This window comes from Peromyscus californicus, unplaced genomic scaffold, assembly GCF_007827085.1.
Source record: "Peromyscus californicus insignis strain IS unplaced genomic scaffold, ASM782708v3 Scaffold_18__1_contigs__length_77618521, whole genome shotgun sequence".
Classification (NCBI taxonomy): Eukaryota; Metazoa; Chordata; class Mammalia; order Rodentia; family Cricetidae; genus Peromyscus; species Peromyscus californicus.
In genome coordinates this window covers 54,231,138-54,258,608 of record NW_026294480.1, presented here as the reverse complement: position 1 = coordinate 54,258,608, position 27,471 = coordinate 54,231,138, and the positions used below count along the sequence as shown (strand labels likewise).

The window sequence follows — 27,471 nt, the reverse complement described above, 5'->3', positions numbered from 1 at the left end:
ATTCACTTCCTCCCTCTAAACAAGCCACATGCACACAGATCACCCCAAACTCTCAGCTGCCCCAGCACCCAAGCGACCTTAGTCACCCTGCTTTTCAGAAAGGAGCCCTAGACAGCACCCTATAAAACCCACATCCATTTGGACCTGTGCAAGTTAGTGTCTGAATTCATTTCAGGGATTTTGTGTGTGTGTGTGTGTGTGTGTGTGTGTGTGTGTGTGTGTGTGTGTGTGTGTGTTGGCTTTCTCTAAAATGGGACCTGGTGTGATGGCTTCGAGGGTAAAGGCACTTGCCATCAAGCCAAATAACCTGAATTGGATCCCCCAAGCCCATGTGGTAAAAGCAGAGAACTGACTCCACGGATGTGTGCTCTGTCCTCCATGTGTGCACTGTGACAAACATCCACACATGCACTTGTGTGCTCGTACAACACACGCACACAATCCCTAATGTAAACAATTTTAGGACTTTCTTAGACATTTATAAACTAGTATATATCCAGGCAGGTTCTGGAGATTTTTAAACAACACAAAACCCCTTCGCGTTGTCTTTTTTGTATTTGGCTTTGCATTGTCTCTTGGTGGTACTGAAGAACTGCTCTGGTTTGATTTTGGTTTTTCTCTTCCAGACAAGGTCTCTCTACAAAGCCCTGGCTGTCCTGGAGCTCACTCCATGGACTAGGAGGGCCTCAAATTCAGATTTCTACCTGCCTCTACTTCCCTAGTGCTGGGATCAAAGGTGTGTGCCACCACACCTGGCTAAAATTTTTATTTTATTTTATTTTATGTGTATGACTATTTTAACTGTATATATGTCTGTGCACCATGAGTGTGCCTGGACTGGTGCCTGAAGAGGCCAGAAAGAGGAGGTATATGTACCTGGTGTCTGTGACTATCTGGAATTGGAGTTACAGACAGTTGTGAGCCTCTGTGTGGGTTCTGGGAATTGAACCCAGGTCGTCTGGGAGAGCAGCCAGTCCTCTTAACCACCGAGTCATCTTGCCAGCCCCCTACTGAAGAATTCTGATGCACATTCAATTAACTGTTTTATATGTGACCAAATCTTACAATCAAATAATGTATTTTGGCCACTATCAGCAGACAGACTATTTCCTTTAAACAGGTAGGAGAAATGAGGTTTGTAAGATAAATGGGAACTAGAGAGGCATCTGGGCACCTCTTTTTGGCCTTACTGCAGGCGTAGAGGATGACAAGGCAGAGGCACACTGCTCCACCTCAGGATGTATGTGGAGACCCCGCACTTACCGCCAGCCCCAGGACACGAGACTGACCACTGCCTCCCTTTACCTGCACAGAATGGTGCTTCATTTTATTGGGCAATTAGAAACTGCGTTTAAATTCTCAAGGTCTCCAGCTAGGCTCAGAAAGAACGGGAAAACCGTTAAAACCTCCTCACTCTAGAGGGACCTGTAATGAGGCCCCTTGTAAGGAATGAGGGGAGGACAGTTCCACACTGTCTTCTGTTGTTCTACACACACCCACTCCTTCTGTTCCTCTTGGCACGGCTCCTCCTCATTCTCACACTTCCCCTGATCCTCACCCCCCCCCCCCCCCGCCCCGTTGAGAACGGAGCTCAAAGATAAAGTGCAGAAGCAAACCACAGGGCTTCTTAACATGGAGCATCTTGCCACAGGACGTTGGCAAGCTTTGTGGAATAAAGAGCATAGTTCCTCTCTTTCATGCAAGTGTGGACAATCTTTGGTCTGTTTCAGGATGTACAGGAGTCAGCGCAGAAGAGTGGGGATAAATCTGCCCCCCACATGCTGACTCACCGTGACTCTTCTAATATTACTTACCAGAATGACCTTCAGTTCAGATGAGAACCACAAAATACCAGTAATTTTATTTGGGGGAATATTTATATTTTGGTACAGTAGGTGAATTCCTAATGAAAGGGCATTATTAGAAGCATTTCCCTCCAAATCCCATGTGGTTTCATTTTAGTTGGGCTTCTAATTGGTCCACATGATGGAAAAAAATTATTATTATTATTTTTAATTCACCCATTCCCTATTTCCTCATAACTGACTCCCAGGAATACAGTCTCTCATTGTAAGTTCCAGACTGCTTTAAGACAAATGAACCCCATCCCTCCCTCCTCAAATAGTGCTTTCTGGTTCAGCACCCACCACCGAGTCTGGTGACTGAGTGCGTAGTGTTGAGAGCAAATTGTTCTCTGCTCAAAGAAATGAGCGATAGGTATTCTACAGTCAGCTCGTCTGTCGATACAAAGGGCAGACTCCCTTCCTAAGGGTTAGAGGGGACATGCCGCCTGTTCTCAGTGCAGGAGCCCTATCGTGGACGACCTTTGGGCTTTTCAGGAATCTGCTCCCTGGCTAGGCTGTAGAACGGTGTGGCACTTGGAGAATGGCATCAGTGGCTGGCTAATGCTGCATCTGAGGGTCAGCCAGGGACCAAGCACTCACCACGGGATTGTGTGCAGAGTACCCTCTACAGTGGCTGCACGGTGTGCCCTTTGTGGGGTAAGACAACAGACAGAGCAGGAAGGCTAGGGTCTGCCCTAGAACTCGTGAGGGTACCGCCGATCGTGTTCATCACGTACCAAAAGTCACCATAACCTGAATCATGTAAGATAAATTGCACGCATTTAGGCTTCCTATGGGGGCTTTATATACAAGAACAAACTAATCCCTTACCTCAACAGCTACTTTGAGCCAGGCACATGGTGGAGTCTAGAGACACAGCATCAGACAAAACAGATCAGGTCGCTAATCCCCCAGAGCCTAGAACAGTGGTTCTCAACCTTCCTAACACTGTGACCCTTTAATACAGTTCCTCAGTTGGGGTGACCTCCCTAGCCGTGAAATTATTTTTGTTACTTTCTAGCTGTAATTTTGCCATTGTTATGAATTGTAACGTACATCTCTGTGTTTTCAAATGGTCTTAGGTGACCCCTGTGAAAGGGTTATTCAACCCCAAAAGGGTCGAGACCCACAGGTTGAGAAGCACTAGTATATAAGCTCAGTCAGTATTGCTCCGGCACTGTCCTAGCAACTGTACCTTTGGATTTCCCAGATAAGTAATCTCCAGTACTAGACAGGGACAATCCTTCAGTCTCATACACAAGCTAAGGCAGCTCCCAATCCTTCAGTTCAACTCGGCTTCCCTAAGCAGTCTGGTATTAACGTAGGCTGGAGGGCATCTTCAACATAGGAAAAGAGACCTGGGGAAGAGTGGGGAAGTATTCCTAAACTCAAGAGCCACCACTGCATGCAACTAGTAAGCTCTTTGGCTCCTTGAGTGTGTACATCTTCACCTCGATGACAAGACCAGTACAGCCTGAAAGGGTAAAGCCTTGATTTTGAACTTGTAGAGTAGAGGCCAAGATGCCAGTTGGTGGTGATTGACAGTGTCTGTTTAGAAAACAGAAGTTTCAGCCAGTATCAATCCACTGATCATGGAACCCACTCTTCCCATCCGATCTAAACTCTTACCTCTCAAGGGCACACTGTTTAATACACTTTCTCACACCCTATTTTAAGCCTGTAACCATATGGGGATATCCAAGCTCCCATTTGACAGATGGGAACAACAGACCTCAAAACCATCTTGCTCAATCTTCCACAGCCACTAGTGAACCCAGCATTCAAGCCCAGACTCCTCAGGCTCCAAACCGATGTTCTCTTCATGATTCCACAGCTGTCCACTTGAAAATTTCAGTTCTTTCTTTCTGTGTGTTGTTTCAACACGTATGGAACAGGTGGGAAAGTGCCTTACTGCCTGCTAGGTTTTCTCCAGAGCTCTGGAAGCAGCCTGCGATGACCACCAAGGAGAGGTCTCCCGGTCAGTCAGTCACCTGTTCTCAAGTCTCTCTTGCCTCCCCCACAGGAATCCTGCAGATGCCTGGATGCCTGTCGATCTATTTTTAGAAAGAGGGAAGGGCATGTGGGTGGTACGCATTGGAGGTGTTGTAGGGTCTAGTAATAATATTCTTTGCTGAGGACACCCGGAATTGTAAATTGACTAAGTTCAGGATGAAGGACCTCTGAAGGGGAGCTCACCCTTCAGCACCGCCCATTCCCAGCATTGCTTCTTTTCTGAGCCTTGTTGTTGTTCTTCTCTCCCTGAGGGCTTCTCCTAGCACCTGGCACTCCAAGCCAGGGGCATTAGTAGCTGGCAGCAGCCTCAGCTGACGGCCCTCCGAGAAAGCCAAGCAGGAAGCAGAGCTAATTCTCCTTGACCTCTGTAGGGATTGGCAGTGGTCCCTAAGATCCTTCTGCAGAAGGGGCCTGCTGCTTTAAAGATCTGAGCAAACATCCATGGGTGGATCCCCTGCTTTTTAAAACTTCCTGGGGTCACTGACTTTATTCCAGGGCACATAAGATACTCTTTTAGGAATGAGAGACTAGGAAGACAAAACAGGAGGAAATTAATTTAAGGTCTTCAAACGAGTATGATATTAGGATAAACATATAAAGTCGCTACCTTTGGGAACATAATAGTGGCATTTATATATATTTTTAAATCCTTGTTCAAAGTATTTCTTTGACTTACCAGATTAACAGTGATGATGTAAAAATGCAAACACGTGCTTTTGAGGTTAGTTTTATGTTGAGAGCGTCACTATTAATATCTAAAAAGTTGACCAGTTCATAACGTCAAACTGAATATTAGACAAGACAATATCAGTGGGAATAAACTAAAACATCTTCAGTTTCGAAATCAGTGGTGACCTTCCTATCCAAGTAGATTCCCTATAGAAGAGAGAGCATGTGATAAAAAGAAAGGGCCATGGATCCCCAGCCACAACCTCTCAAGTACCTTCTTAACAACGTGACAAAACATACCAAAAGAGTCGTTATGTTCCAACATGTCCGTTAGTTACAAATTCTCACATCAAACTCTCTAGTGTGAACTAGGAATACTCGCTTATTTTAACCACATTGAAGTAAACAGAAAACCACTTTGCTTGGGGTAGGCTCTTCAGACAGTGACAGGCACTACCCTTCTTCAAGACTCCTTTTCAGTCTCAATGGCCTCTGGGCCAAAGGGAATCTCTCTTTAAAGGGATTCTGAAAGCAGCTCTGGCTTAACATGAAACTCCAGAGAGTCACTACTGCTCTTTCCAATGCCACAGCCTTTCCTGACGGCTAATCTGGAAAAGCCTTGGTCCAGATCACACTCTTAGAGCTCCGTGCCTGCCTAGCACACATGGGAAGACACCAAGGAGCCTCTGCCGTCCCCACCCCTGGCCGTGTTACTTGACAACATCAGTGCCCAACCTTCGTTTTAATGCCCACCTACATGTTCTCAGAGACACAAAGCAAGGCATCTATCTCTCCTCCCCCAACCCTATCACTTCCTACAACTGCCTGGGGTGCTTAAAGGTCTTGCATTTTGTAAATAAGAATTCTTTGAGAAAGCAGGTCTTGCATTTGCTGGATACACAATCTCTCTTTCTTAATTACTAAGCCCCAAGCCCAAAGAAAGAAGAACAAAGCAGGACCATCCCCCTACTCCCTAAATGCAAAATAAATGTTAAGGCGTCCTCCTCCTCATCATCATCGTTATTATTATTTTAGTTCTCAGGCCAGTTCACTGAAGAGCTTTAAATAGTGCTTAAATATTTATATAATAAGGATATTTCCCTCCTCAACAGATTGTTTGTGTATGGACTTGGTAATCAAATATTAAAAATCCATTTTTATTTTAATTGCATTATACTTCTCAAACGTCTCAAAAAAAAAAACACCCTTACACATAATTTGGGAATGTCTGTATATCTGTAAAAACTCAATGTCTCACCAAAGGTTCTAGGAAATGAGTAGAAGCTTCCAGCCCTCTCATCCTAGGATCCTACACTCTTACCCACAGCCTCCAGTCCCTTAGGGTCCCTATTCCAGCCCCTTATCCACTGGCTCTAGTTCAGCCCTTACACGTAGTAGGCCCACTATCTCTTTCAAGCCTCTGGTAATCAGGGAGGACCATCAGAACTCCACAGATTTGTGTAGCAAGAACCCTCACTGAAAAGACAGAAGCGGCCACCGGTTTCTTCTTTCCGTGTCCTTATGGAAAACGAAGAACGGCAAGGGGATCCATGAAAAGAAACACGTCCCTCGGTCCAGATTTTGGTCTACTGGTTCTTTTAGCAGTGCCCGAGAGGGTCACCATGGTATGGTATCTGGCTTAATGGGAGACGTGGCAGGCTCCATAGGCTGCCCTTGACTTGAACATCTGCATGAATGGAAAGACACAAGTGTGGGTTTAGAGAGTCGAAACATTGGAATTCCCCCCCTTGAACTTGCTTCTGATTGAAGATCTAGAATATGTGGACTGACAGAATGACTTCAGAACATGGAAATGCCCGGACGTTTCCTCTTCATGTCGTTCTCCTCGACCCATGTACCTTAGCAGCTTGCCTTGTTCAGAGTGGATACTCATCCACATCACGTCTGAGCTCAGCACTGAAGTCCTCTTTCACGGTCTTTGAATATCCTAATCCCGCAGCCCAGACTCCAGCACAAGCGGTGGAAACTGGTTTTCTTCTGCAAGAAAATGACAGATGAGGCACACTAAAAACATCTTGGGTAAACACAACCACAACTCAGATTGAAAACTGTGGCAGCATGTGTCCGTGCTTTGCCTCCTCCTCTGAGTAGCTGTGTGACTTAAACAGGTCATCTCATCTCCAAGGGCCTTGGGACGCTCACTGTAAACAGAAGGGAGGAGAAAGGGGTCACACAAGGGAGAGATGAGTTTTCAAGTTTCTTCCAGAACAAATCCACTCCCAGCCTCTACGGTCCTGAAGGTCTCTAGTTCTGTAGTTGACAATAGGCCCTCAGATCTCACTCTCCTTGGCCAGTACTTTCCACATTAGCAGCTGAGTTTAGAAGAACTCAAAGGGTCAATATATAAACAAGTCCTACTCTTTATAAGTTAGTATTGATCCGTAACCCAAACCCTAATTCAGAAAAGAAGGTTGAAAACTGAGCAAAGCAAAACCACACAACAGTTTCTTTCTCGTTCAAGGGACCCTGCGAAGGATGCAGACGGCAATGAAGATGGTCAAAGATGAGGATGGACCCTTCAACGCTGCTGTGAAGAATATCCCCTCCTTTCCCCACTGCCTCCAGCCCGAGGCTGCCCGAGGGAAGGCTCCCCAAAGACACCCCTTCCCTGAAGCTCTCCGGGGCCCCTTTTCCCAGTTTCGGTATGAACCTCCTCCAGGAGACCTTGATGGATTCCCCGAGGTCTTCGAGGGAGGAGGGTCCCGGAAACGGAAGAGCATGCCCACAAAGATGCCTTACAACCACCCTGCGGAAGAAGCCACTATCGCAGAGGAGAGCAAGAGCCTTGGCCCCCCGAACCTGGCTCTGCTTTTCCCGCAGCCCCAGCGCCCCAAGTGCGACTCTCAGATGATCGACCTGTGCAATGTGGGTTTGCAGTTCTACCGCACCCTGGAGCACTTGGGGGGCAAACCCGTCAAGCAGGAGCCGGTGAAGCCCAGCGCCGTGTGGCCCCAGCCGACACCTCCCACCTTCCTGCCCACACCTTACCCCTACTACCCCAAAGTCCACCCAGGACTCATGTTCCCCTTCTTCGTGCCCTCATCCTCACCCTTCCCCTTCAGCAGGCACACCTTCCTGCCCAAGCAGCCCCCCGAGCCAGTGTTACCCCGGAAAGTGGAGCCCCAGGAAAGCGAGGAGACCAAGCAGAAGGTGGAGAGGGTGGATGTGAATGTCCAGATCGATGACAGCTACTATGTGGACGTGGGTGGGGCTCAGAAGCGCTGGCAGTGCCCCACCTGCGACAAGTCCTACACCTCCAAGTACAACCTGGTGACCCACATCCTGGGCCACAGTGGGATCAAGCCGCACGCGTGCACCCGCTGCGGGAAGCTCTTCAAGCAGCTCAGCCATTTGCACACCCACATGCTGACACACCAGGGCACGCGGCCCCACAAATGCCAGGTGTGCCACAAGGCCTTCACCCAGACCAGCCACCTGAAGCGCCACATGATGCAGCACAGCGAGGTGAAGCCCCACAACTGCCGCGTGTGCAGTCGGGGCTTCGCTTACCCCAGCGAGCTCAAGGCCCACGAGGCCAAACACGCCAGCGGGCGCGAGAACATCTGTGTGGAGTGCGGCCTCGACTTCCCCACCCTGGCGCAGCTGAAGAGGCATCTCACGACGCATCGCGGGCCCATCCAGTACAACTGCTCCGAGTGCGACAAGACCTTCCAGTACCCAAGCCAGCTGCAGAACCACATGATGAAACACAAGGACATCCGTCCCTACATCTGCTCCGAGTGCGGCATGGAGTTCGTGCAGCCCCATCACCTCAAGCAGCACTCGCTCACCCACAAGGTATGGGGAGGGGGCACCAGTGGGGGGGGCAGGGGGAGCTGCTGGGCCATCAGGAAAGGAACAAGAGCTGGGGGACCTGTGCGTGGGGAGACCCGTGCTGCTCCCACCTAAAACGCTGAGAGGAGCGGTGTGACCCTGGCTAAGATACTCGCCTTACTTGAGTCCCGGGGCCTTGCCCACTTCACACAGCAAACAGTGAGTGACATGATAGTAGACAGTCAATTAAGCCCTTTCCCAGAATAGCCTGAGAGTCTAAGGTGGGACTGGAAATTACCAGTGCAGACATTTGGAGAGGACAGTGAGGAAGGATGCAGGAAGCAGCTGGCTGCCGTGATATTTCTGTTTAGCCCCCAAGAAGCCCTGGAATTTTGCCTCTAGAAACTTCTTTTAGGGAACTAGTTGGGGGGAGGGAGGGGAAAATGCATGCCATCAGATCTCAGATCAATTCCACGCCTGGGCTATACCAATGAAAGCCACCTTCTAGAGAAGTCTCTGAGAGCTCCTTCCAGCTGAAGCGGGGGCTCCTGGCTTGTTAGCTGTCTCTGCTGTGAGACCTGCTTCCTTCCGGGAGCTATAAACTGGAGCAGAGCCTGGTCGAGTCACTCAGGGCTAGCTCTTCTCTGTCAGCTCGGGTTGGCTAGTCTGTGGTATCCTTGTGGGAAGCAGGAGGAAGCTTCCTTCCCTGCTTGGTTTTCGTTTCCCTGGGCTCAGATCTTCATGGAGAAATGCAGACCCAAGGCTCGAGTTCCTGCCCTATTTGTAACCAGTGCTCTGTAGTTCAAGCCGGAACAGGCAAGGCCACAGTGGCATCTTGAGGTCTCACCCCATCTGAGCTGACCTGGGTCTGCTTTGAGATGCCCAAAGGGGACTTTTGTCCCTGCTGACCTCTAGTCTCACCCTTGTCCTTAGTGGTTTCCTTGGTAAGAAAGACCTCTAGGAAGCTGCTCTCTAAACCAACCTTTATTTCCAAAAGGTCATGAGAGGACTGCCCAGCTGAGGTAACAATGCCACTTTGCTCTCCTGGGTTTCATTTGTTAGGTTAGGATAAAACACAGTGCCTTCTGGCTCTGAAGCAGAGAGATGCTTCCTGACTGACAAAGGGCACCTAGACACCCTCTGAGGGGAGCTGCCTGCCAAGTGCAGGAACCATCGGCAGAGGACCTGGACTTAGATTTGGCCACAAAGGCATCATTGGCTTAGCTCGGGGGTGCCTGTGTATGTGGATAAGGAACCAAGGGTTATTGATTTTAGACCTTATGGATTCTGCAAGGCAATAGAAAATGAAGTTCACATGGGAAAAACAACCTGTTGCCTGACATGTATTTCCTTCAGATCAATAAACAAAGTGTGTTTACAGTAGAGACACCAGCAAACGGCGAGATGTAGTGATCACTGAATGCTTGCTTGGGGGTTCCCGACTCACTCATGCTGATTCTCAAGGACGCGGGGATCTGGTTCCGACTGAAAGTAAAGACACCAAAACATGATGAGGTCTCTCGGGAACCCCAGCACCGGCACCCAAATCTTTATTTATTCATTTGCTTTTTTTATTTTGTGCTTATGTGCATACACACGCAAACGCCCACGTCGAGGCCAGAGGTTGACATCAGGTGTCTACTATGGCTCTCCACTTTATGTTTTTGAGATAGGTTCTGTCACTGAACTGGAGTTCATCAACTGGTTAGAGTGTCTGACCAGCGAGCCTCTGGGCACCCTCCTTTCTCTGCCTCCTAGCGCTAGGATTACAGACCCGCCTTACTATGCTCGGCTTTTTCTGTGAGCACTGTGAATGCTTGCACAGTGTGCGCCACTCTGCCTGGTTTATGCAGAGCTGGGGCTCCATCCCAGGCTTCATACATAGAAAGCAAGTACTTTACCAGCTGAGTTATGGTCCCACCCCCCACCACTTCATCTTAAGACAAATCTTCACCAGGAAAAATCATAGAACTTATTTAAGGCTTCATAGTCGGTGAAGGGTTGGACAGAGACGTGAATCCACCCTTTAGTGCTTTGGGCTTACCAAAACTAAAGAGTGCTAACCTCTTACCACACTCCAACTAAAGTAAGTGAGAATATAGCTAGAATTAGAGCTAACTTGGAATGTCTCCTTCCTTAGGCCACTTACGGATACCAGACAGTATGAACTTTTAAGGTGTTAATTTGGTAACTTATTCTAATCCTCATTTTAGTGCCAAGATTCTTTGAGTCTTCCTTTTTAAAAGTCGTTCTTGCCTGGAACAACAGTGCACACTTGCAGTCCCAGCTACCCAGGAGACTGGAGCAGGAGGATTACTTGAACCCAGGGATTCAACACTAGCCTCAGCAACATGGTGAAACCCAGTATCAAAAAGTCACTAGGGAGCCTGAAGAGATGGCTCAGTTAAGAGCACTTGCTGCTCTTGCAGAAGACCTGGGTATGCTTCCCGGCAGCCACATGGTAGTTCATAAGCATCTGTAACTCTAGTTGCAGGGGGCATTTGATTCCCTACTCTGACCTCCTCAGGTACTAAGCATGTAGGTGGTATACATACACACATACATACGTGCAAGCATTCATACATACAAAATGAATCTAACATTGTTTTGAAATCGTTGTGGATGGACACCTTTCGTCCTGGGTTTTTCTGGGAAGTGAATGTTGTTGAGAAGGCTAGTATTCTGTCTGGGGGTCCCTGGAAAGGCTCTGAATTGAGGGCATCAGCACTCCACATGGAAACACTGCTCTATAGACAGTGAGGAAAGCAGGCGGCCTTCTGTTCTATTTTCCAGTTTAGAAGGTTGTCCCATGCCAAAAAATTCTCCAGCAGAAACAGCTGGACCTCTCAGAGGAGGCTCCAGAGCTGCGGCCCCCACAGGTCAGCATGGCCTGTGGGAACCCAGGGGACCAACCGGAGAGGGCGGTTTTCTAGTTGTAATTGATTGAAGCAAGGGTGAATGGCTCTTTGGGGATTTTTGAGTCCATTAGTGAAAACTGGTGTGACATTGGCTTCCTTCTGGGAAATAATATCAGTTTAGATTTTTTTTTTCATCATCATGAAAGCCAGATTATAGACTCATTTCATATATCATTCTACCGTGCTCTTTCCAAAATCATATTAATCCTCCCAATCTGTTGCTGTAGAACTAACCCCATCAGCAGTGGAAACAGCAGCGGCTTTCTTTTCTCCTAGTTTATGATGTTCAGGGAGAAAAAAAGTAGATTATATAATCAACACTTGCCAAGGAAATCACAACTTAACATGGCTTAAGCTGTGTCGTTTGGAACTTCACTTTTGCCTCCAAGTTTCTGGTGGATTTCTGTGTCAAAGAGGAACAGCCTATAACACTCGGGAAAGCCTGGTACATGATCCACACTCACTCTTTTGAATCTTGCCTCTCCACAGGGTGTGAAAGAGCACAAATGTGGGATCTGTGGCCGTGAGTTCACCCTGCTGGCCAACATGAAGAGACACGTGCTGATCCATACCAACATCCGTGCCTATCAGTGTCACCTCTGCTACAAGAGCTTCGTGCAGAAGCAGACCCTCAAGGCGCACATGATTGTCCACTCTGATGTGAAGCCTTTCAAATGCAAGGTGGGAAGAAGGGAGGACTCCGGGGCCGTAAAAATGTCTGACAGGCATGACCCTGGGGAACCTTCTACTCCGTTTCCTCAGTGGTACTACTGAGGCGCAGAGTGGGTCTGTGGCCAAGTCCAAGTTGTGCCCACCATGTTGCCCCTGTTTCTGCCACACGTGCTCACGGCAGTTCTTAGCTGGTCCCTGTTCATGTGACTGTGGCGTTAGTGTTTGGGTTGGGGGCAGGGGTAGGCAGACAGTCATGAGAAGTCTGAGTGCAAAAAGCGCATTATAGAATAACTTAGAATAATAGTAAGCTATTCTATAATGATCTTTCTACACTTCCTTCCTTAGAGGAGGAAGATGATGGGGGAGGCACTACTGGTCTAGAGTGGAAAACCAGGCTGGCCCTGTTTCCATTATAAGCCGATGAGTAGGCACAAAAAGGAATCTGAAAATCTAACATATCCTCCATCCCTTCCTTGCCTTCCCTCTCCCGTCTTGACACTTGGGCTAAACCTTACAATGTGAAAGCAGACATCCCAAAGAGGATTCTGGTGTGTCGACTTCCTTCTCTCTGGATAGACCGCTAGTTCTTAAGAGAGTTGCAGCACGATCCATAATAGTTAAGATGTGGAGCCAACCTACAGGCACATCAAAGGATGAGGTGAAGAGAAGGTGGTCCATATACAAGATGGAGTGCTAGTCAGCCGTAAGAGGAGCAAAACCCTGGATCTGTGTCAAACATGAACGGAGGCCATATTGGAGGATGTGATGTTAAGTGCAATAAGCCAGGCACAGAGAGACAAATGTTGCAGGTCTTTGCTCATATGTAGGAGCTAAGTTGACCTCATAGAAGTAGAGCTGAGGACAGCAGTTACCAGAGGCCGAGAAGGTGAGGAAGGAGAGGGAACAGATGTTAGTAGGGGTGCTGAAATGCAGTTAGGTGGGAGGAGTGTGGTCTAGTGTTCCACAGTACAGCAAGGTGACTAATTATCAAGACTTTATTGAGTATTTCTCCAAAAGATTTTGAGCAACCCCACTATCAAGCCTGATGATCTTGATCTGCTCACCACATGCTCTATACATGAATCTAAATATCATTCTATACCCAACATATATGTTTAGTCATTATGTGCCAATTCAAAATATTCTGAAAAAAATAGAAAAGGACCCAAAGTTAGCCCTTCAAAGGACTCCAGAAATGCTTGTGTGGACTGAGGAGTAACTGAGAACTCAGCCTCTACGGTATTTTTCCTTTATTCCTAAGTACCACATGGCCCAGGGTCTAAGGGTCTTTGTAGAACAGCTGTATCGGATTACTTCAGTTCATTCTTATTTTCTCAGCTGAGAGGATGTGTGAGCTAGAGATTTTACAAGACCGTGGCTTTCCAAGGCTGCCCTGCCCCAGGGCTGTTTCAAGAGGGTAGCTTAGGCCTAGGTGGTTGGAGGTCTGTGTGGATGGGTGCCATCCCACTCAGGAAGAGAGAGCAGAGGGAGAAGAGGAAATACTGCATTCAGACAGCGGAGTGTGTCTGTGTGAACACTAAGTTTTCCTTTTCTGTTGTTGCATGTTGTCTAGAGTGTGGGTGACTCACTTTGCAAACCCGGATCCCTGCCATTGGATCCCTCCTTCCAGGGTTGCTGCTTTCATCCCTCGGTAGTGTGGCCCCCACTTGAAGGAACCCCCTGCGAAGTTGACTTTCTTTCCTGTGCTGGCAGCTTCTCCACAGGGTGAGGGGTCAGGAACCAGAGCTTCCCTGGGCCTTGTGGACATTGTCTAGAGAGGGGCCCTCTCCCCTGACTCCTTTTCCTGCCTCCCACTTCTGTTTCCCCTTCTTTTCTCCAAGCTTTCTGCTGTTTGAAAGTCCCGTTATGTCCCTCTTGAGTGTGCGAGCTCAAGGAGGAGAAAGCAGTGTGTCGGGTGGGGGGCATCACTTTCGAGGCTTCTTTGCAGGGGATGAGTAATTTCAAGAGCAAATAAAGCATTAACTCAAACCCAGGGCCCTCCTAATGAAGAAGCCCATGAGCACCTCCAAGTCACTCGGCTCCACAAGGACCCCTTCTCTCTCACTTCAGACACTCTTCCGCTTTCCTTCTTACCCCATTGACCTCCTGGGTGCTTCACCATTGACAGTTACAGAGATGCCCTGCAGAGATTTACTGTCTCCCGTAGTGGAAGTGCAGGCAGGCTGTCTTATGCTTGGACAGCAAGCATGGCCTTCGTTCATTATCTTACCAACTGTTGGTTAGAGTACAATTGTTATTCTATAAAGGGAGCTACCTCTTAGTTTCTTTTCTAAAGAAATACACACCTGCTCAGTCCTAACTGTATCTCCTCTGATCCTCAGTAGAGATATTCCTCCCTGAGATGGAGGATAGATTAGGGCAGAGATATAAGTGGGAGGAGCCCCTGAAATGGAGGGGTTACAGTGTGCAGGGTGAGCCCTTGAGATGCAGAGGTAGATTAGGCCGGAGTTATAGTGTGCAGGGAGAGCCCCTGAGTTGCAGGGGTAGGTCAGAGCAGAGATATAGTTTTGGAGGGCCCCTGAGATGGAGGGGTAGGTCAGAGCAGAGATACAGTCTTGGAGAGCCCCTGAGATGGAGGGGTAGGCCAGTGCAAACGTACAGTCTAGGGGGAGCCCCTGAAGTGGAATTCAGAGCAGAATCAGTCTAAGCAGTGTGGGATCTGGGGTCATTCATGGGACAGTTCTGCTTCCCTACCCTCAAAGGCCTGCAAGATCTCTTGGGCTTGACAGTACACGAGCATCTGGAAAATTCGCTGTGGAACCGAGGCACAGAAAGTGTGCAGAGTTGTACACTCTGGGCCTAGTGCTGCAGTGAGCCATCCTCCATGGATGTTTTTGGCCTCCATTTGCAAATAACTACACCTTTCTTCTCCTCAACGATGGTGCATCATACATGGCCCCAAGAGCATGGGATAGTCAGCTGTGTGGCTCAGAAACTCCATTTTATCTCTCCCTTAAGGCCTGCTTAGGCTTTTGATGTCTTAGGCTCTTTTATGTCAGCAGATGCCATAAAAAAGTGAAATCCCAGCATTGACACGAGAGACAGTTTACACTGCACGGGAGAACAGGAGCTGGACGGCTCTTCTATACACAGCTCTTCTATACACAGCTCTTCTGCATGGTGTTTGGGTTCTCTCAGAAGGCCAGAACACAACTCTCCACCTAGAGAGTGTAGTCTGTTATTAGGCAAAGCAATTTGGAAGATAAAAGGCATTCTCATCAAACTTAGCTGGCCCTGCTCCATTGCTTAAGCATTTCTGAAATAACAATCCATGTAGGTCACCTTGACCGAGCCCTTTCTTCCTGAAAGCTCCAGAAGCACGCTGCCTGTTTTGTTTTGTTTTTTCCTCCTCATCCCCACTTCCTTGCAGTGGCATTCTTTGAGCTAGCCTTTGGTACCATCACTCTTCATTATTTCAACAGACTTTCCTGACATGTATGGGTTACATATCATACAGGTTCCCCCATGTGTATGAGAACCACAGGGTAGAGATCTGTAAAGCCTGAGGCCCCGGTTCACATCCCAGGGTAGTCTTGGGATGTCCTGTGGACTTTGCTTCCTACACTTTGAGCTGGATGGAAATCTGGCCCTGGGTGAAGGTTGTAGGGGATTGGAAGGGCTAGACAAGAGATGGAGGCCACTTGTTCATTGCTATGCATTTTATAACCGACTGAGACAATGTCTGGCCACCTGCATAGCGATGATGGATGATATATATATATATATATATATATATAAACTAAGCAGTTACACCCAAGTTTGATAGTCATAACAGAGGGTAGTTATTCTCTCCCCATGATTGACGTGGCTGGGGAAAAAAGGCAAGGCTTGCTTCACTTCAGCAGTGAGCTGGTTCTATTGCCTCTCCCCCAAAATTTGCAACAAGAAAGATGCTTTAAGTAATAGAGTCTAATTTCTTGGGATTTTTGCCATTAAAATGCACGCCTCAACATAAATCCCTCTTCCTGTTGCAGCGTGGAGTGGTTCTCACTGGAAACAGCTGTCCCCAGTGAGCAGAAGTGTTCACTGGCTGTAGAATTAAGCGTTAACAACAGGATGGAAAATTAGTGGGGAGAGAAGTTTTCCATTCTGTGTTTCTTTCTCTCTCTCTCTCTCTCTCTCTCTCTCTCTCTCTCTCTCTCTCTCTCTCTCTCACACACACACACACACACACACATACACACACACACACACACACACACACACACACACACACACACACACACATATATATGCCATATATTTATTTATGACTGCCTTTCTGGACTCTTGCTATTGGCTCCACTTCTAGGCTTCTTGCTCCTGGGAGCCAGCTGGAGGTAGTCCAGAGACCCAGCCTGTAGACTTAAGCTATGTTTCACAAATACACTTCCCAGATTCTGCGTAAGCACGCAGGCCTTGATTTGGATACTCTCTGTGTAGTGGCCGCACTCCATAATAGCATAGAACCAGCTGCCGTCTTTGGAAAACCTGTCCAGGAAAAGCTTCCATCCAGAATTTCCGGGACAAATCCTCTTTTGAGATGGGTGAAGCCCAGAGCTGCCTGAGTTATGAATCACTGGGTCATCTACAGCCTTTTCTTCAGCAGAGGGCTGAGGGCTGGAGGCCTGTGAGTGCAGCAGAGGGGTGAAGTCGCCTTGAAAAGGGTCTCCTTTTCCTCTCCCAAACTGTCAGCGGTTTGGTGCACCGGAAAGAGAGACCAGACTGGGCAGTTTGCAGGGGCCCAGTGCCCGGGGTCAGGGTTTGCAGGCTGGCATGGAGGGGGTTAAGGCAGTGACCAGATAGCAGCCTTTTGGCAGCAAAGCCCTCCTCCTAGGCAGAAGGAAGGATATAGCTGAATGAACTGCCTGCTTAACAATGCCTAGCATGTCCCCAGGGGCCCGCCTGCAAATAGATTTCATCTTGCTTTCTCTTGTACTTCTCAAAGCTTCCTGTTTTCTCACGGTCCTTTTGGACAGTTTACAGTCTCTCTCTCCCTCCCTCCCTCTCCCTTTGAGGAAAGGAACACCCTTCTTATTAAAGAGAGGAGAGGGAGAAGAATGTAAAGGGGAGGGCAGTTGAGCCGAGGCCATTCTCTAGGGCTGGCTGGAGCTCTTTGACCTTTCCTCTCCGGATAGGAAAGAAAGCTTCCCCCGGGGCATCTTGGCTCTGAAGCTCACCTCAGGCAGTCGTAACCAGGTCCAGTGCTGCTTGGCCTTGTGGGCCTCTGGACTCAGCCAAGTTCCTGCTACTGCCTTTGCTCCATCTCTGCCCACAGCTGACCTCTGTGGCGGCTGCTGCCGCGGGGGCTCATGGGAAGCAAGTAACTCCAGGCCCTGTACCTCGGGGGTGGCAGATGGGAAGGGCACCAGGAGGCCAGATCAAGGAGGCTGAAGCAAAGAGGACGGCGTGTGGCAGCTGTTTCAAGGGCATCCTGGACATCAGAGAGCCATCTGGTGGGCGCCCCCAAAGACTGTGGTCTATAGTGAATCGCCGCTTTCCACCCATGATTCCTGGGCTGGGCTTCTAGTCAGTTCCAGGACACCTGGCAGGGATTTAGCCAGAAGATTCCCTTTCGGTTCCTTTGATGTTTGGAAAGGACAGCACTTTTACTGGGGTACTGTGGCTCACATCTGGAAAGATGTAAACTGAGTCTCCAGCCCTCCCCCAAGCGCCTGCACCAAGGTCTCTCTTTGATGCAGACCTTGTGAGATCATTCATCCAGTCCTGGCTTGGGAATGCGCTAGGATTTTCAACTCTAGATTAAGGGAAACCTTCACTTCAGCTACTGATTCTTCCCAGGGAAGAAATGAGTTTTGCTGTTTCCTCTACACTCTTCCTCTGTCCGGTCTAAATCCCCTCCTGGGCTGCAAGGACTCTGCTTAGAGCTGACATCCCAGGACTCTATCAGTAGCAGACCCCAAGCTCTTTCTGTAACCCCTCTTTGCTGTCTGAGAGGGATGGCTCTGTGTGTCACAGACATTAAAAAACAACACCACAAAAACAAAAACACAAAACCTCTCTACACTTGGGCATTGTCATGTGAGGACACTCTTCCCGGAACAATGGAGGAGCAAGTGTTCTGGATGAGGACCACAGGGCTCCATGGAGGTCAGAGGTAGAGGGAGGAGCTGACCGCGAAGCTACTGCTGAGATGAGAATGGAGGCCAGGGGCTTCAGGTCCTTTGTAACCTGACTCCATCCTTCAGCCACTGGGTGTTTACAAACTGGTGTGTGTGTAGGCTAGTGGGCAGATGAGAACCAGGAATGACTGTATTTTAAGATTGTGTATGGGGTGATGATATTTCCTGACTGTTTATATATTCTCCCAGCCTAATGCTTAACTACTCGTTAAGGGTGTTGTGTATGTAGCCCTGTGCCTGATTACTGAGGTTGGTTACAAAGAAAATTGAAGTGACCCTTGAGTTGAAAACTGACTGGGACACTTTGGGACTTTCAGAGTTGACTTGCCTCTACCGATCTCCACTGTGACACCCAATAGGCTACCATCAGTCATGCAGGGTAACTCTATTATATAAAAACTAACTTGCCAACATGACAGAAACTAGTCTCCTTTACCAATCAGATATAATAGAGCTGACCTGTCATGCTCTACAGTGGACTTCCCTTCAGACCATTGGGATTACTTTAGAGGACAATATGATGTTTTTTTGGTTTTGTTGTTTGTTTGTTTGTTTGTTTGTTTGTTGTGTTTTGTTTTGTTTTGAGACAGGGTCTCTCTGTGTAGTCCTGGCTGTCATGGAGCTAGCTCATTGTGTAGACCAGGCTGGCTTTGAACTCACAGAGATCTCACAATATAATTTCAAAGTCCAATATAAATTTAAATATAATTATGATGTCCCCATATACCACTAAACTGTCCCAAGAAGTTTTATATTGAATGAATTGAGCCAGTGTAGAACCATTCACTAGGCTTTCAGAAAGGATCAAAAAAAGTAGCTTGTCTATCCTAGTTAGGGTTACTATTGCTGTGACAAAACACCATGACCAAAAGCAAGTTGGAGGGAAAGGGATTTATTTTTCAGTTTACACTTCTAGATAACAGTCCATCACTGAGGGAAGTGAGGGCAGGAACCTAGATGCAGGAGCTGATGCAGAGGCCTTGGAAGAGTGCTGCTTACTGGCTTGCTCCCCCTGGCTTGCTCAGCCTGCTTTCTTATAGACCCCAGAACCACCACCCACAATGGGCTGGACCCTTTCCATCAATCACTAATTAAGAAATTGCCCTGCAGCCAGATCTTATGGCAGAATTTTTTCAATTGAGGTTCCCTCCTTTCAGATAACTCTAACTTGTGCCAAGTTGACATCAATCTATCCAGCACAGTTGTCTGAAGCTGGAGAAGAGTCTGCAAGACACCCAAAGGTGGCCGTTATGACGAACACGCACCTCTGAGTGTAGACTTGTGGTGAGGGAAATTGATAAGTGGAACCTTTGAAGGTTGACAGGTGGAACCTTGGGGTAGATGACTTGCAGGACATGACCCCATGTTCCAGGTATGATGGATATGACAGCCATAAGCAGTTAAGCCTCATCAAGGCAGCAGTAGGCCCCTCACCTGTGGTATAAAGTAGACTGAAGTGTGCCAAGGCAAAAGTAAAGGGCATCCTTCAAGAAAGGGCTAAACTATTCTTGTGTGTGTGTGTGTGTGTGTGTGTGTGTGTGTGTGTGTGTGTGTGTGTCTGTGTCTGTGTCTGTGTCTGTGTTTGGTGATGTTCATGTGGAGGCCATAGATCAACCTCAAATGTCATTTCCCAGAAGTCATCAGGTTCGTGCTCTCTCTCTCTCTCTCTCTCTCTCTCTCTCTCTCTCTCTCTCTCTCTCCCCCCCCCCCCCCCCCCCCCCGTCTTGGACCGAAGGACAACTAGTCAGCCTAGGCTGACTGTCGAGTGAGCCCCAGGGACCTGCCCATCTCCACCTCCTCAGCACTGGGGTTGCAAAAGCATATCACCACACTCAGCTGTTGACATAGATCTGGGAGTCCCACTCAGGTCCCCATGCTTGGACAGCAAACAGTTTATCAGCTAAGCCGTTGCCCCTGATCCATCTCTCTAATGGAGTGGTTTTCAGGCCAGTCCAGACTCTAATATCTGAGAATCGAGCTAATGGCTAGAAGAATGTCTTGCACCACAGAAGCCAGTGCTGAAGGCCTTCATCCTTCCCTTTCAATGATGTCTGTCTGCTTTAGAGCGGAGCATCCGACCGTCTATGTCTGGACTTGCCCAGGGATTGAACTGATCTTCTGGTCTTCTGCTTCTCTCTCCCACTTGGGGCTTTTTCTCCTCCAAATTCTTCTATTGCAACATGTTCCACCTTCCTAGCTGAGGCCCTGTCATGTGTCAAGCACAAACAAGGCAAGTTCAATCAAAAGACAGGCAGAGCCTTCACAGACTCAGCCTGCTGAGTGGGAAGCATACTTTCAGTATTGACTAAGCCCTGGTCCCAGCAATTGTACCAGCGACACACCCCCAAACACTCAAGAATCACCCCCACAGAACATAAGAGGTGTGTTTCTTCTCCTTAAAATGTAACGTGGGTCTTTAGATCTGAAGTTTTATTCCTTAGCTATAATAGAGAAGTGGGTAAACTAGGCTAACAGTTATAACTTCACAAAAAAAATGTGCAAAACGGAGCACAGCTCAGTGTCTTCATGAACAGTGTCTAGTGGGAATAAAGAAGTATCCATCTCTCACATGGCTGCTCTAGTTGGGAGTTGGAATTGGATCTGTTTTCTCATCCTTTCCTCCCCTTGGGGTGTCATTTTTTTTGTCGTTGCCCCCCACTCTATCCTGGGGCTTACACTTGCTATGTAAGCACTGTACCCCTGAGCTGTATCCCCAGGCTTTGGGGGTCACCGTCTTCTAATGTGTGTGGTGTACAGTTACTCTGAGCCTAGAAGTCTGCCTAGGACACCAAATTCCGTCCCAGGCTGGCTCCTCTTACACCCAGCATTCTTTCGCGTAGCCTCCCAAGGTCAATCTTGTCAGCTCTGCCCGCCTGTTCTTCCAAGGTTAGCTCCACTGCCCTTCCCTAAGGAAAATGGTGTTTTGGGTAATAGAAAATCAGTCTAGGATCTTCAACATTAGCCTTGAAGATCTCTCTCAAAGAGAAGAGAAAGCTTATGTAAGCCCCAGGGGATGCCATACCCCAATCCTGCCCCCCAGTGGTATTTCTCACCACACATCACTGTCACCACTCCTCCACTGCCCCTCAGAAGACTGCCTTGTTAATTAACACACTGGTTTACACACCAACACAGCATCCTTCTTTGTCTTTCTCATAATACAAGCACGGAAGGGCTGGAGCTCCCAAACATTGCTCTCCTGAGGCAGAGGGACACAAAGTGTCCCAGAGTCACAGTTGTGCACTTTCCTCTGTAGAGAAGCGTCAGGTCCACTCTTGAGATTTGTCATGTTTACACCCATGGGTAGCTCACAACTGCCTGGTTACCTGCATGCATACAGGTGCACACTGGCACACATACACAGACTCAGACATACACACAGGCACATACCTTTTTTTAATGTTTGCTTTTTTTAATATCTCACACAAAATTCTCACTTTTTTGGATCCCTACCTAGAGAAAAGACAGCTCCTTTCTTAGATTTCTGTTCCTTTTCTTTTGCCACATAGTGAGTTCGAGGTCAGCCTGGACTACATGAGACCCCACCACAAAGCAAAACAAGCTTTAATTTAGAAGCTTTGAGATCTGGTCCTTGAGTTTAGAGAAACTGGACACCTAGTGTCGCACAAATCCAGTCCACCTGCTCCACTTCTGAGCCCAGGTAACCCCTGGCCCCTCCTTGACTGCCAGGGGGACATTGCCTTTGGAAGTAGTTAGAGCACCAAGCAGGTGTGGCCACTGCTCTCTAGTCCCCCCCCCCCCCACACACACACACTAGAACACAGGTTCTCTGTGGTAAGATCATCGTGTCCTGGTCTCTGTCCCCCACAGCTGTGCGGGAAGGAGTTCAACCGGATGCACAACCTGATGGGTCACATGCACCTGCACTCGGACAGCAAACCCTTCAAGTGCCTCTATTGCCCGAGTAAGTTCACGCTGAAGGGGAACCTGACCCGCCACATGAAGGTCAAGCACGGAGTGATGGAGAGAGGCCTTCATGCTCAAGGTACCCCTCTACCCTGGTCAGAAGCCCTGCCCACCAAGCCCAGGGGGTGACACATAGAAGAGGAATGTGCTTTTATGGGGGCATTTCTTGGGGGTGGAGTGATTCTTGCCCCAAGCAGGGGATGTATTTTAATGACCACAGCAGAGCAGCAGTGGCAACTTGGAACACAGTAATGATGCTTTGATACTGTTTGTTACTGGTTCCTTTGTCTCCGACTCGGCACAGAGTACTTTTATCTCTTTAAACCCTCACATCCACGTCCAGCTGGAGAGAGCATCTATTATTTCCATTTTGCAGGCTGGGAATCTGAGGCTTCCAAAGTTGCTTCATGAAAAAGAAGCAGAGTCAGGATTTGAACCCAGACCTTTTCAACTCAGTCTTTATTATATCTCCTTCTCATACTGCTAGATGACATGGGATTTTTCTCCCATTTTTTAAAACAAACAGCAATGACCAAACAAAGCGGTCTGCATACCCTGCACCAGTGTATTTGCAGTGGGCTACGTTTCCCATTTCTGTTCACTCAAGAGCAATTTTGCTATTGCCCTAGCTCCTACGTGAGCTGGGTTTTGTATCTCTCCTGCTGAGTCTTTACTGAACTAATGAAAAGCTCCTGCCTATTTTATCTCCTTGGCCACAGGCCCTTGTCAGTGAAGACTTTATGTTCCGGGTCCCTTGAGTGCAGCAGACTACTTAGTCACCTAATCAACGAGTCCTACAATAAACAGACAATAAATGCACCCCAGCCAGGGCGGTGCCAGAGTAGAGGGAAGGAGGCCACCCGGCCTTCCAGGTCTGTGTGTGGGGAGAAAAGACAGTCACGCCACGTTTACAAAATGACGCTAACTGCTTTTTGACCACAAGGATGCTGACAGCTCAGGATGAGACAGGTCCACAGCATCCTCACTCACCTCTGCTAGTCCATGAAAGAGCCACTCCTCATTTTGTGTCGGAGGAGACCTGGGCTCGGCAGTGTCACGCTGGTGAGCAGAGGTTTGAAGGCAAAGCTGACATTGTGACTCTAGGTTTCCTGAGTCAGCCTACGTTTGCTCACCATGCCATGCAAAGCAAGGTGACCCGTTTGTATTTACAAAGTGAGATGGATGGGGGCACACATTTGTAAACCATGTATCTGAGCACACAACAGGACACAAAATACGCATAGTTTGGGGGCTTTTCACAACACCCCTGAGTTCATGGTGAGTCCCTGACTCACAGGCAACTGTGGTCATTACAAACAAGGGCTGGAGTTTATGTAAAAGCCTTGAAAATACTGGTTTAAAAGAGGTGGTTTTTTTGTTTGTTTGTTTGTTTTTAATTTTTTTTTAATTTATTGAGATGGCCTTTCTCTTGAATCATTTACTGAATCTCTGGCTGGCCATGGCGCCTCCAAAGCGAGGCATGGATTTTTCTAAAAGAGCCTGCTTCATCACTAGGGTGGGAAACAGCCAGAGCAAGAAGAAGCCAGTCCACTCTCTAGAAACCTGACGTGGTCACTCTGAATTTGCCCACATTGAAGCTCACATCCTAGCTGGAACCTAGTGGCTCTGTCACTTTGGAGGACGGGGAGAGCATCACTGTGTATCAGAGGATTGCGTTGAAAATAACTAACAGATTTTCAACCATTTTGGTGGCTTCATTTATAAATGGTAATTTTTTTGTGTGGCTCAAAAGAAACCGTTAGAAAGATGAGAAAGGCCCCTCTTATCACCTGACAAGACTAAAGCAATAGACAGCAGACATCATTGTCCCTCAGAGCCTCTACCCTGCCTTTCCTCACTCCCACCCCAGCCTGACACCTGCCGGATCCCAGACACCCCCTTCCTGTCTCTCACACCCCGAGTGTCCCTGCTGTGCCTTACAGTCCGGTTTGGGTCACCACAGGCTGAGGCCTTGAACTCGAGATGAAATGAGCCATGTGCCTAGTGCTGATCACTAAGCCCGTCTTTCTAGGTATCCAAACTTCACCCTGCCCAGCACAGGGACATCTGTGATCCCACAGGGACTCTGTGAGCTCCTCAGAAAACCTCTACTCTCTGTGCATGGGGACCACAGGCTTAGAGTGGCCTCCCAGGTGCCACGTGGAAGGGCGTGGGTTTGTTTGTTTTTCTTTGAGGATGAACTATCTTTGTTGTTACTTTCTTTATCTGCTGTAAAGTAAATGCTCTCTGTGGAAATAAAATGAGAAATACTTCAGAAATGAGGAGAAAATGCAGCAGTCACTTCAGAGTTCATCAGTTTTGAGATCTGAGCCTACATCTTACTAGACATTTTTGATAAGGAAAAAAGAGAAGAGAATCACACAAAGCGGTGGGGGAGAGGGAAAGGGAGAGACTGATTATATTGGACCCATATTATAGTATACAATACAGGCTTTATGTACTACATTCTGGAACACACATTTTAACTTAAAATACATAGAGAATACATGTATGATCTGTAGTAGCCATCTTTATCACCCAGACATAGCTCATTGTGTGGTTCTACCATTTATGTGTGTAACCAAAATTTAGATACTCATTTTTTTTTTTACATTTTCAGTATCATGAAAAAAAATTCACACATACGCTGTGCGCCTGCCCTGCCCCTTACTTTTTCATATTTTAAATTCTCAGTAGAGACATTGCTAAGTCAGGGTATACGTTGCCAAGGTTGCCTTAAAGGGTTGCACGGATCACAAGCTTCCCATGCCGTGTCCTTGATGGGAACCACTTCCCCCGCCCCGCCCTGTTTTTAAAATGGACAACCACGATGCTTAAAGGGCCTTGGGCATTGCTTTCCTCGGGCGTGTAAATTCTGCTCTGGTCCTGCAGGTCTGGGCAGGGGACGACTCGTCCTGGCGCAGCCCACCACTGTCCTGAGGAACCTGGAGCAGGAGGAGCCGTTTGACCTCTCCCAAAAGCGCACCGCCAAGGGGCCGGTGTTCCAGTCCAGCACACAAGACTGCCTCTGCCACGAGGAGGAGGAGGAGGAGGAAGAGGAAGGGGACGAGGACAATTGCTTTGAGGTGGAACCCTACAGCCCCAGCCTGGCCCCGGAGAGCCAGCAGCTCTGCGCGCCCGAGGATCTGTCCACCAAGCAGGAGCACACACTTCGGGCCCCGGGGGAAAGATGCAGGGACCAGGCTGCTCCGGAGGAGCAGCAGGAGGAGAGTGTGGAGGACCACGAGGGCAGGGACATAGACTGCACCATCAGAGACGAGCACCTGGGCAGCGGGCTGCTGCCAAGCCGCGGGCAGGGCCCCTCGCTTTCCGATTACTTATACTTCAAGCACAGAGATGAGGGTTTAAAAGAATTACTGGAGAGGAAAATGGAAAAACAAGCAGTCCTTTTGGGTATCTAAGTGGACGGCTTTAAAATTACATTTGGAAAATGAGATCTAGGCAGTTCAAATATAGCTTTCTGCACGAACTGTCATTTGCTGGGGACGGGCGAGTGGCGCCGGTCTTTACAAATGGCTCAGGCTAGACGTGCGGGTAACACAAATGCTTCTCAGGTTGCTCCTTGGGCACTCGGCAATTTCATACAGGTGCAGGGGCCCCTCGATGTTACTTTACACATCACCCACATGTTGAACTGTGCTTTCATCTAGATACCTAACTGCAAGCTGAACCTCAAGGTGCTTGCTTTTAGAAACTGTTTCCTCTAACATGCAATAGAGTAAATGTCTTTCTAGTTGCAAAACTGTGGTGCTCATGTTACCTTATTAGTGACTATTAGTTACATTTATGAAGGTTACAATATCATAGATGAAAATATTAGCAGTTGTATATAATAATAGCCTCTATTAAATAATAGAAACATGGGAAATGATGCAAGAGATGAGTTGTTGGAAAGGCTGTTCTGAGTTTCTGCAAATGTGAGCTAGGGTTTCAGGGGATGGTAATTTGTTTTGACTAAGGCGGAACTAAATTGCTTAGATGCCTGGTTGGGTACTCTGTTCTGCTTCAGCTTTCCTGTTCAGTGGGAGATTTGGAGCACCCCTGTGGATATCTGGACAATGCTTGGGGGTCCCAACTCTGCAGACCAAAGTCCCGTCCCAAGAAGGGCTTCCTCAGAGAAACCATTGCCACCTTGTTCTCAGGCCTCACGCTCCATGAAGCAACTGAAAGGGGAGTTGCCACAATGAACATTGGGGGCTCGGGCTATGAAATGGGGTTCAGGACTTCTCCCTAAAACAAGCTCTGACTTATTTAGGGTAGAGGAATGATCATTCGCCTGTCGCTATAAGCAAGACCTGAGCTGTGCTCTCAGAGCTGGCTACATGTGAGAACCATCCACAAGAACCTTTAGAAAACACTGATGTAGCTAGGCATGGTAACTCATAACTGTAATCCCAACACACGGGAGACTGAGGCAGGAGGATTGCTTCATGTTTGAGATCAGCCTGAGCTATAGACTAAAGTCTTTCTGGAAGAAAGAAAGAAAGAGAGAAAGAAAGGAAGGAAGGAAGGAAGGAAGGAAGGAAGGAAGAAAGAAAGAAAGAAAGAAAGAAAGAAAGAAAGAAAGAAAGAAAGAAGAGAAAGGAAGGAAGGAATGGAGGGAGGAAGGAAGGAAGGAAAAGAAAGAAAGAAAGAAAGAAAGAAAGAAAGAAAGAAAGAAAGAAGCAAAACCCACCTGTGGTGAAGCCTTGCCCTGTAAGTTTCTGGTTTAACACATCTGGAGTAGGGCCCCAGCACTGGCAGTTCCCAAATCACCTCTAGGTGCCTCTTGAAAAAGAAGCACACTGTTGTCACGTAGGCCTCACCCAGTTCTGTGTCCCCTGGGACTCCTTCCCACTGTCCATAGTTCTGATCCTGACTTCAGACTCACTAGGAGAACAGGAGACCTGCCACCACCACAGTGCAGATGTGCACCTTTGTTCTTATTCTGTCACCCTCCCCAGGACACACACACACACACACACACACACACACACACACACACACACACTGTAGATACACATTCTCTCTGTGTGTGTGTGTGTGTGTGTGTGTGTGTGTGTGTGTGTGTACTACAAAACAATGCCTGCGATGTTTGTAGCCACCAGTGTGTTGCAAGATGCATGATGACTCTGATTCTTGCCCAGGTGCTTGAACTGTTGCTGCAGTGAACTGTGAGCATTATGATGGATATGTTGGACCTTCTTAGACCCTGCCCTGGGAAGCAGTACTAGCAGGGGGTTGAGTCCATGTCACTGACTCATGGTAGGTACCAGACCATGTTTGGGTAAAACCTGCCTCTTGGTTGAGTGTCAACATTCTTGGTAAAGCCAGGTTCTGGTAACTGTCTTGCTGCCTCTCCTCCCAGAGTGCCCCGCACACTCCTTGAGAAGATCCAGTCTAGCTCCAACTCCATGCAGCTTTCCCCGTCAGCCAAGCCGCTTCTCCATGATCCTCACTCTTTCACCTATGTGCTTTGACAACCTCTCA

General features: G+C 48.1%; 1 protein-coding gene and 1 long non-coding RNA gene across 3 annotated transcripts in view; one reads left to right on the top strand and one right to left on the bottom strand.

The window, feature by feature from the left end:
- The window catches only part of Znf366 (zinc finger protein 366), a 63,456-nt gene extending 36,930 nt beyond the window's left edge, over positions 1 to 26,526 (top strand). For both annotated transcript variants that reach the window (XM_052743453.1, XM_052743454.1), the window contains exons 2-5: positions 7,009 to 8,345; positions 11,729 to 11,920; positions 21,886 to 22,060; positions 24,874 to 26,526. In XM_052743453.1, coding sequence (XP_052599413.1) covers positions 7,009 to 8,345; positions 11,729 to 11,920; positions 21,886 to 22,060; positions 24,874 to 25,403 — 2,234 coding nt within the window. In that variant the 3' untranslated portion in view covers positions 25,404 to 26,526. The remainder of the gene's footprint in view (positions 1 to 7,008; positions 8,346 to 11,728; positions 11,921 to 21,885; positions 22,061 to 24,873) is intronic.
- On the bottom strand, positions 5,670 to 18,528 carry LOC128113633 (uncharacterized). Its single transcript, XR_008219562.1, has 3 exons — positions 17,092 to 18,528; positions 6,386 to 6,524; positions 5,670 to 6,213 (listed from the first exon to the last, which is right to left on the bottom strand). It is a non-coding gene; the product is annotated as an uncharacterized LOC128113633 (long non-coding RNA).
- Positions 26,527 to 27,471: the final 945 nt, after the last annotated feature.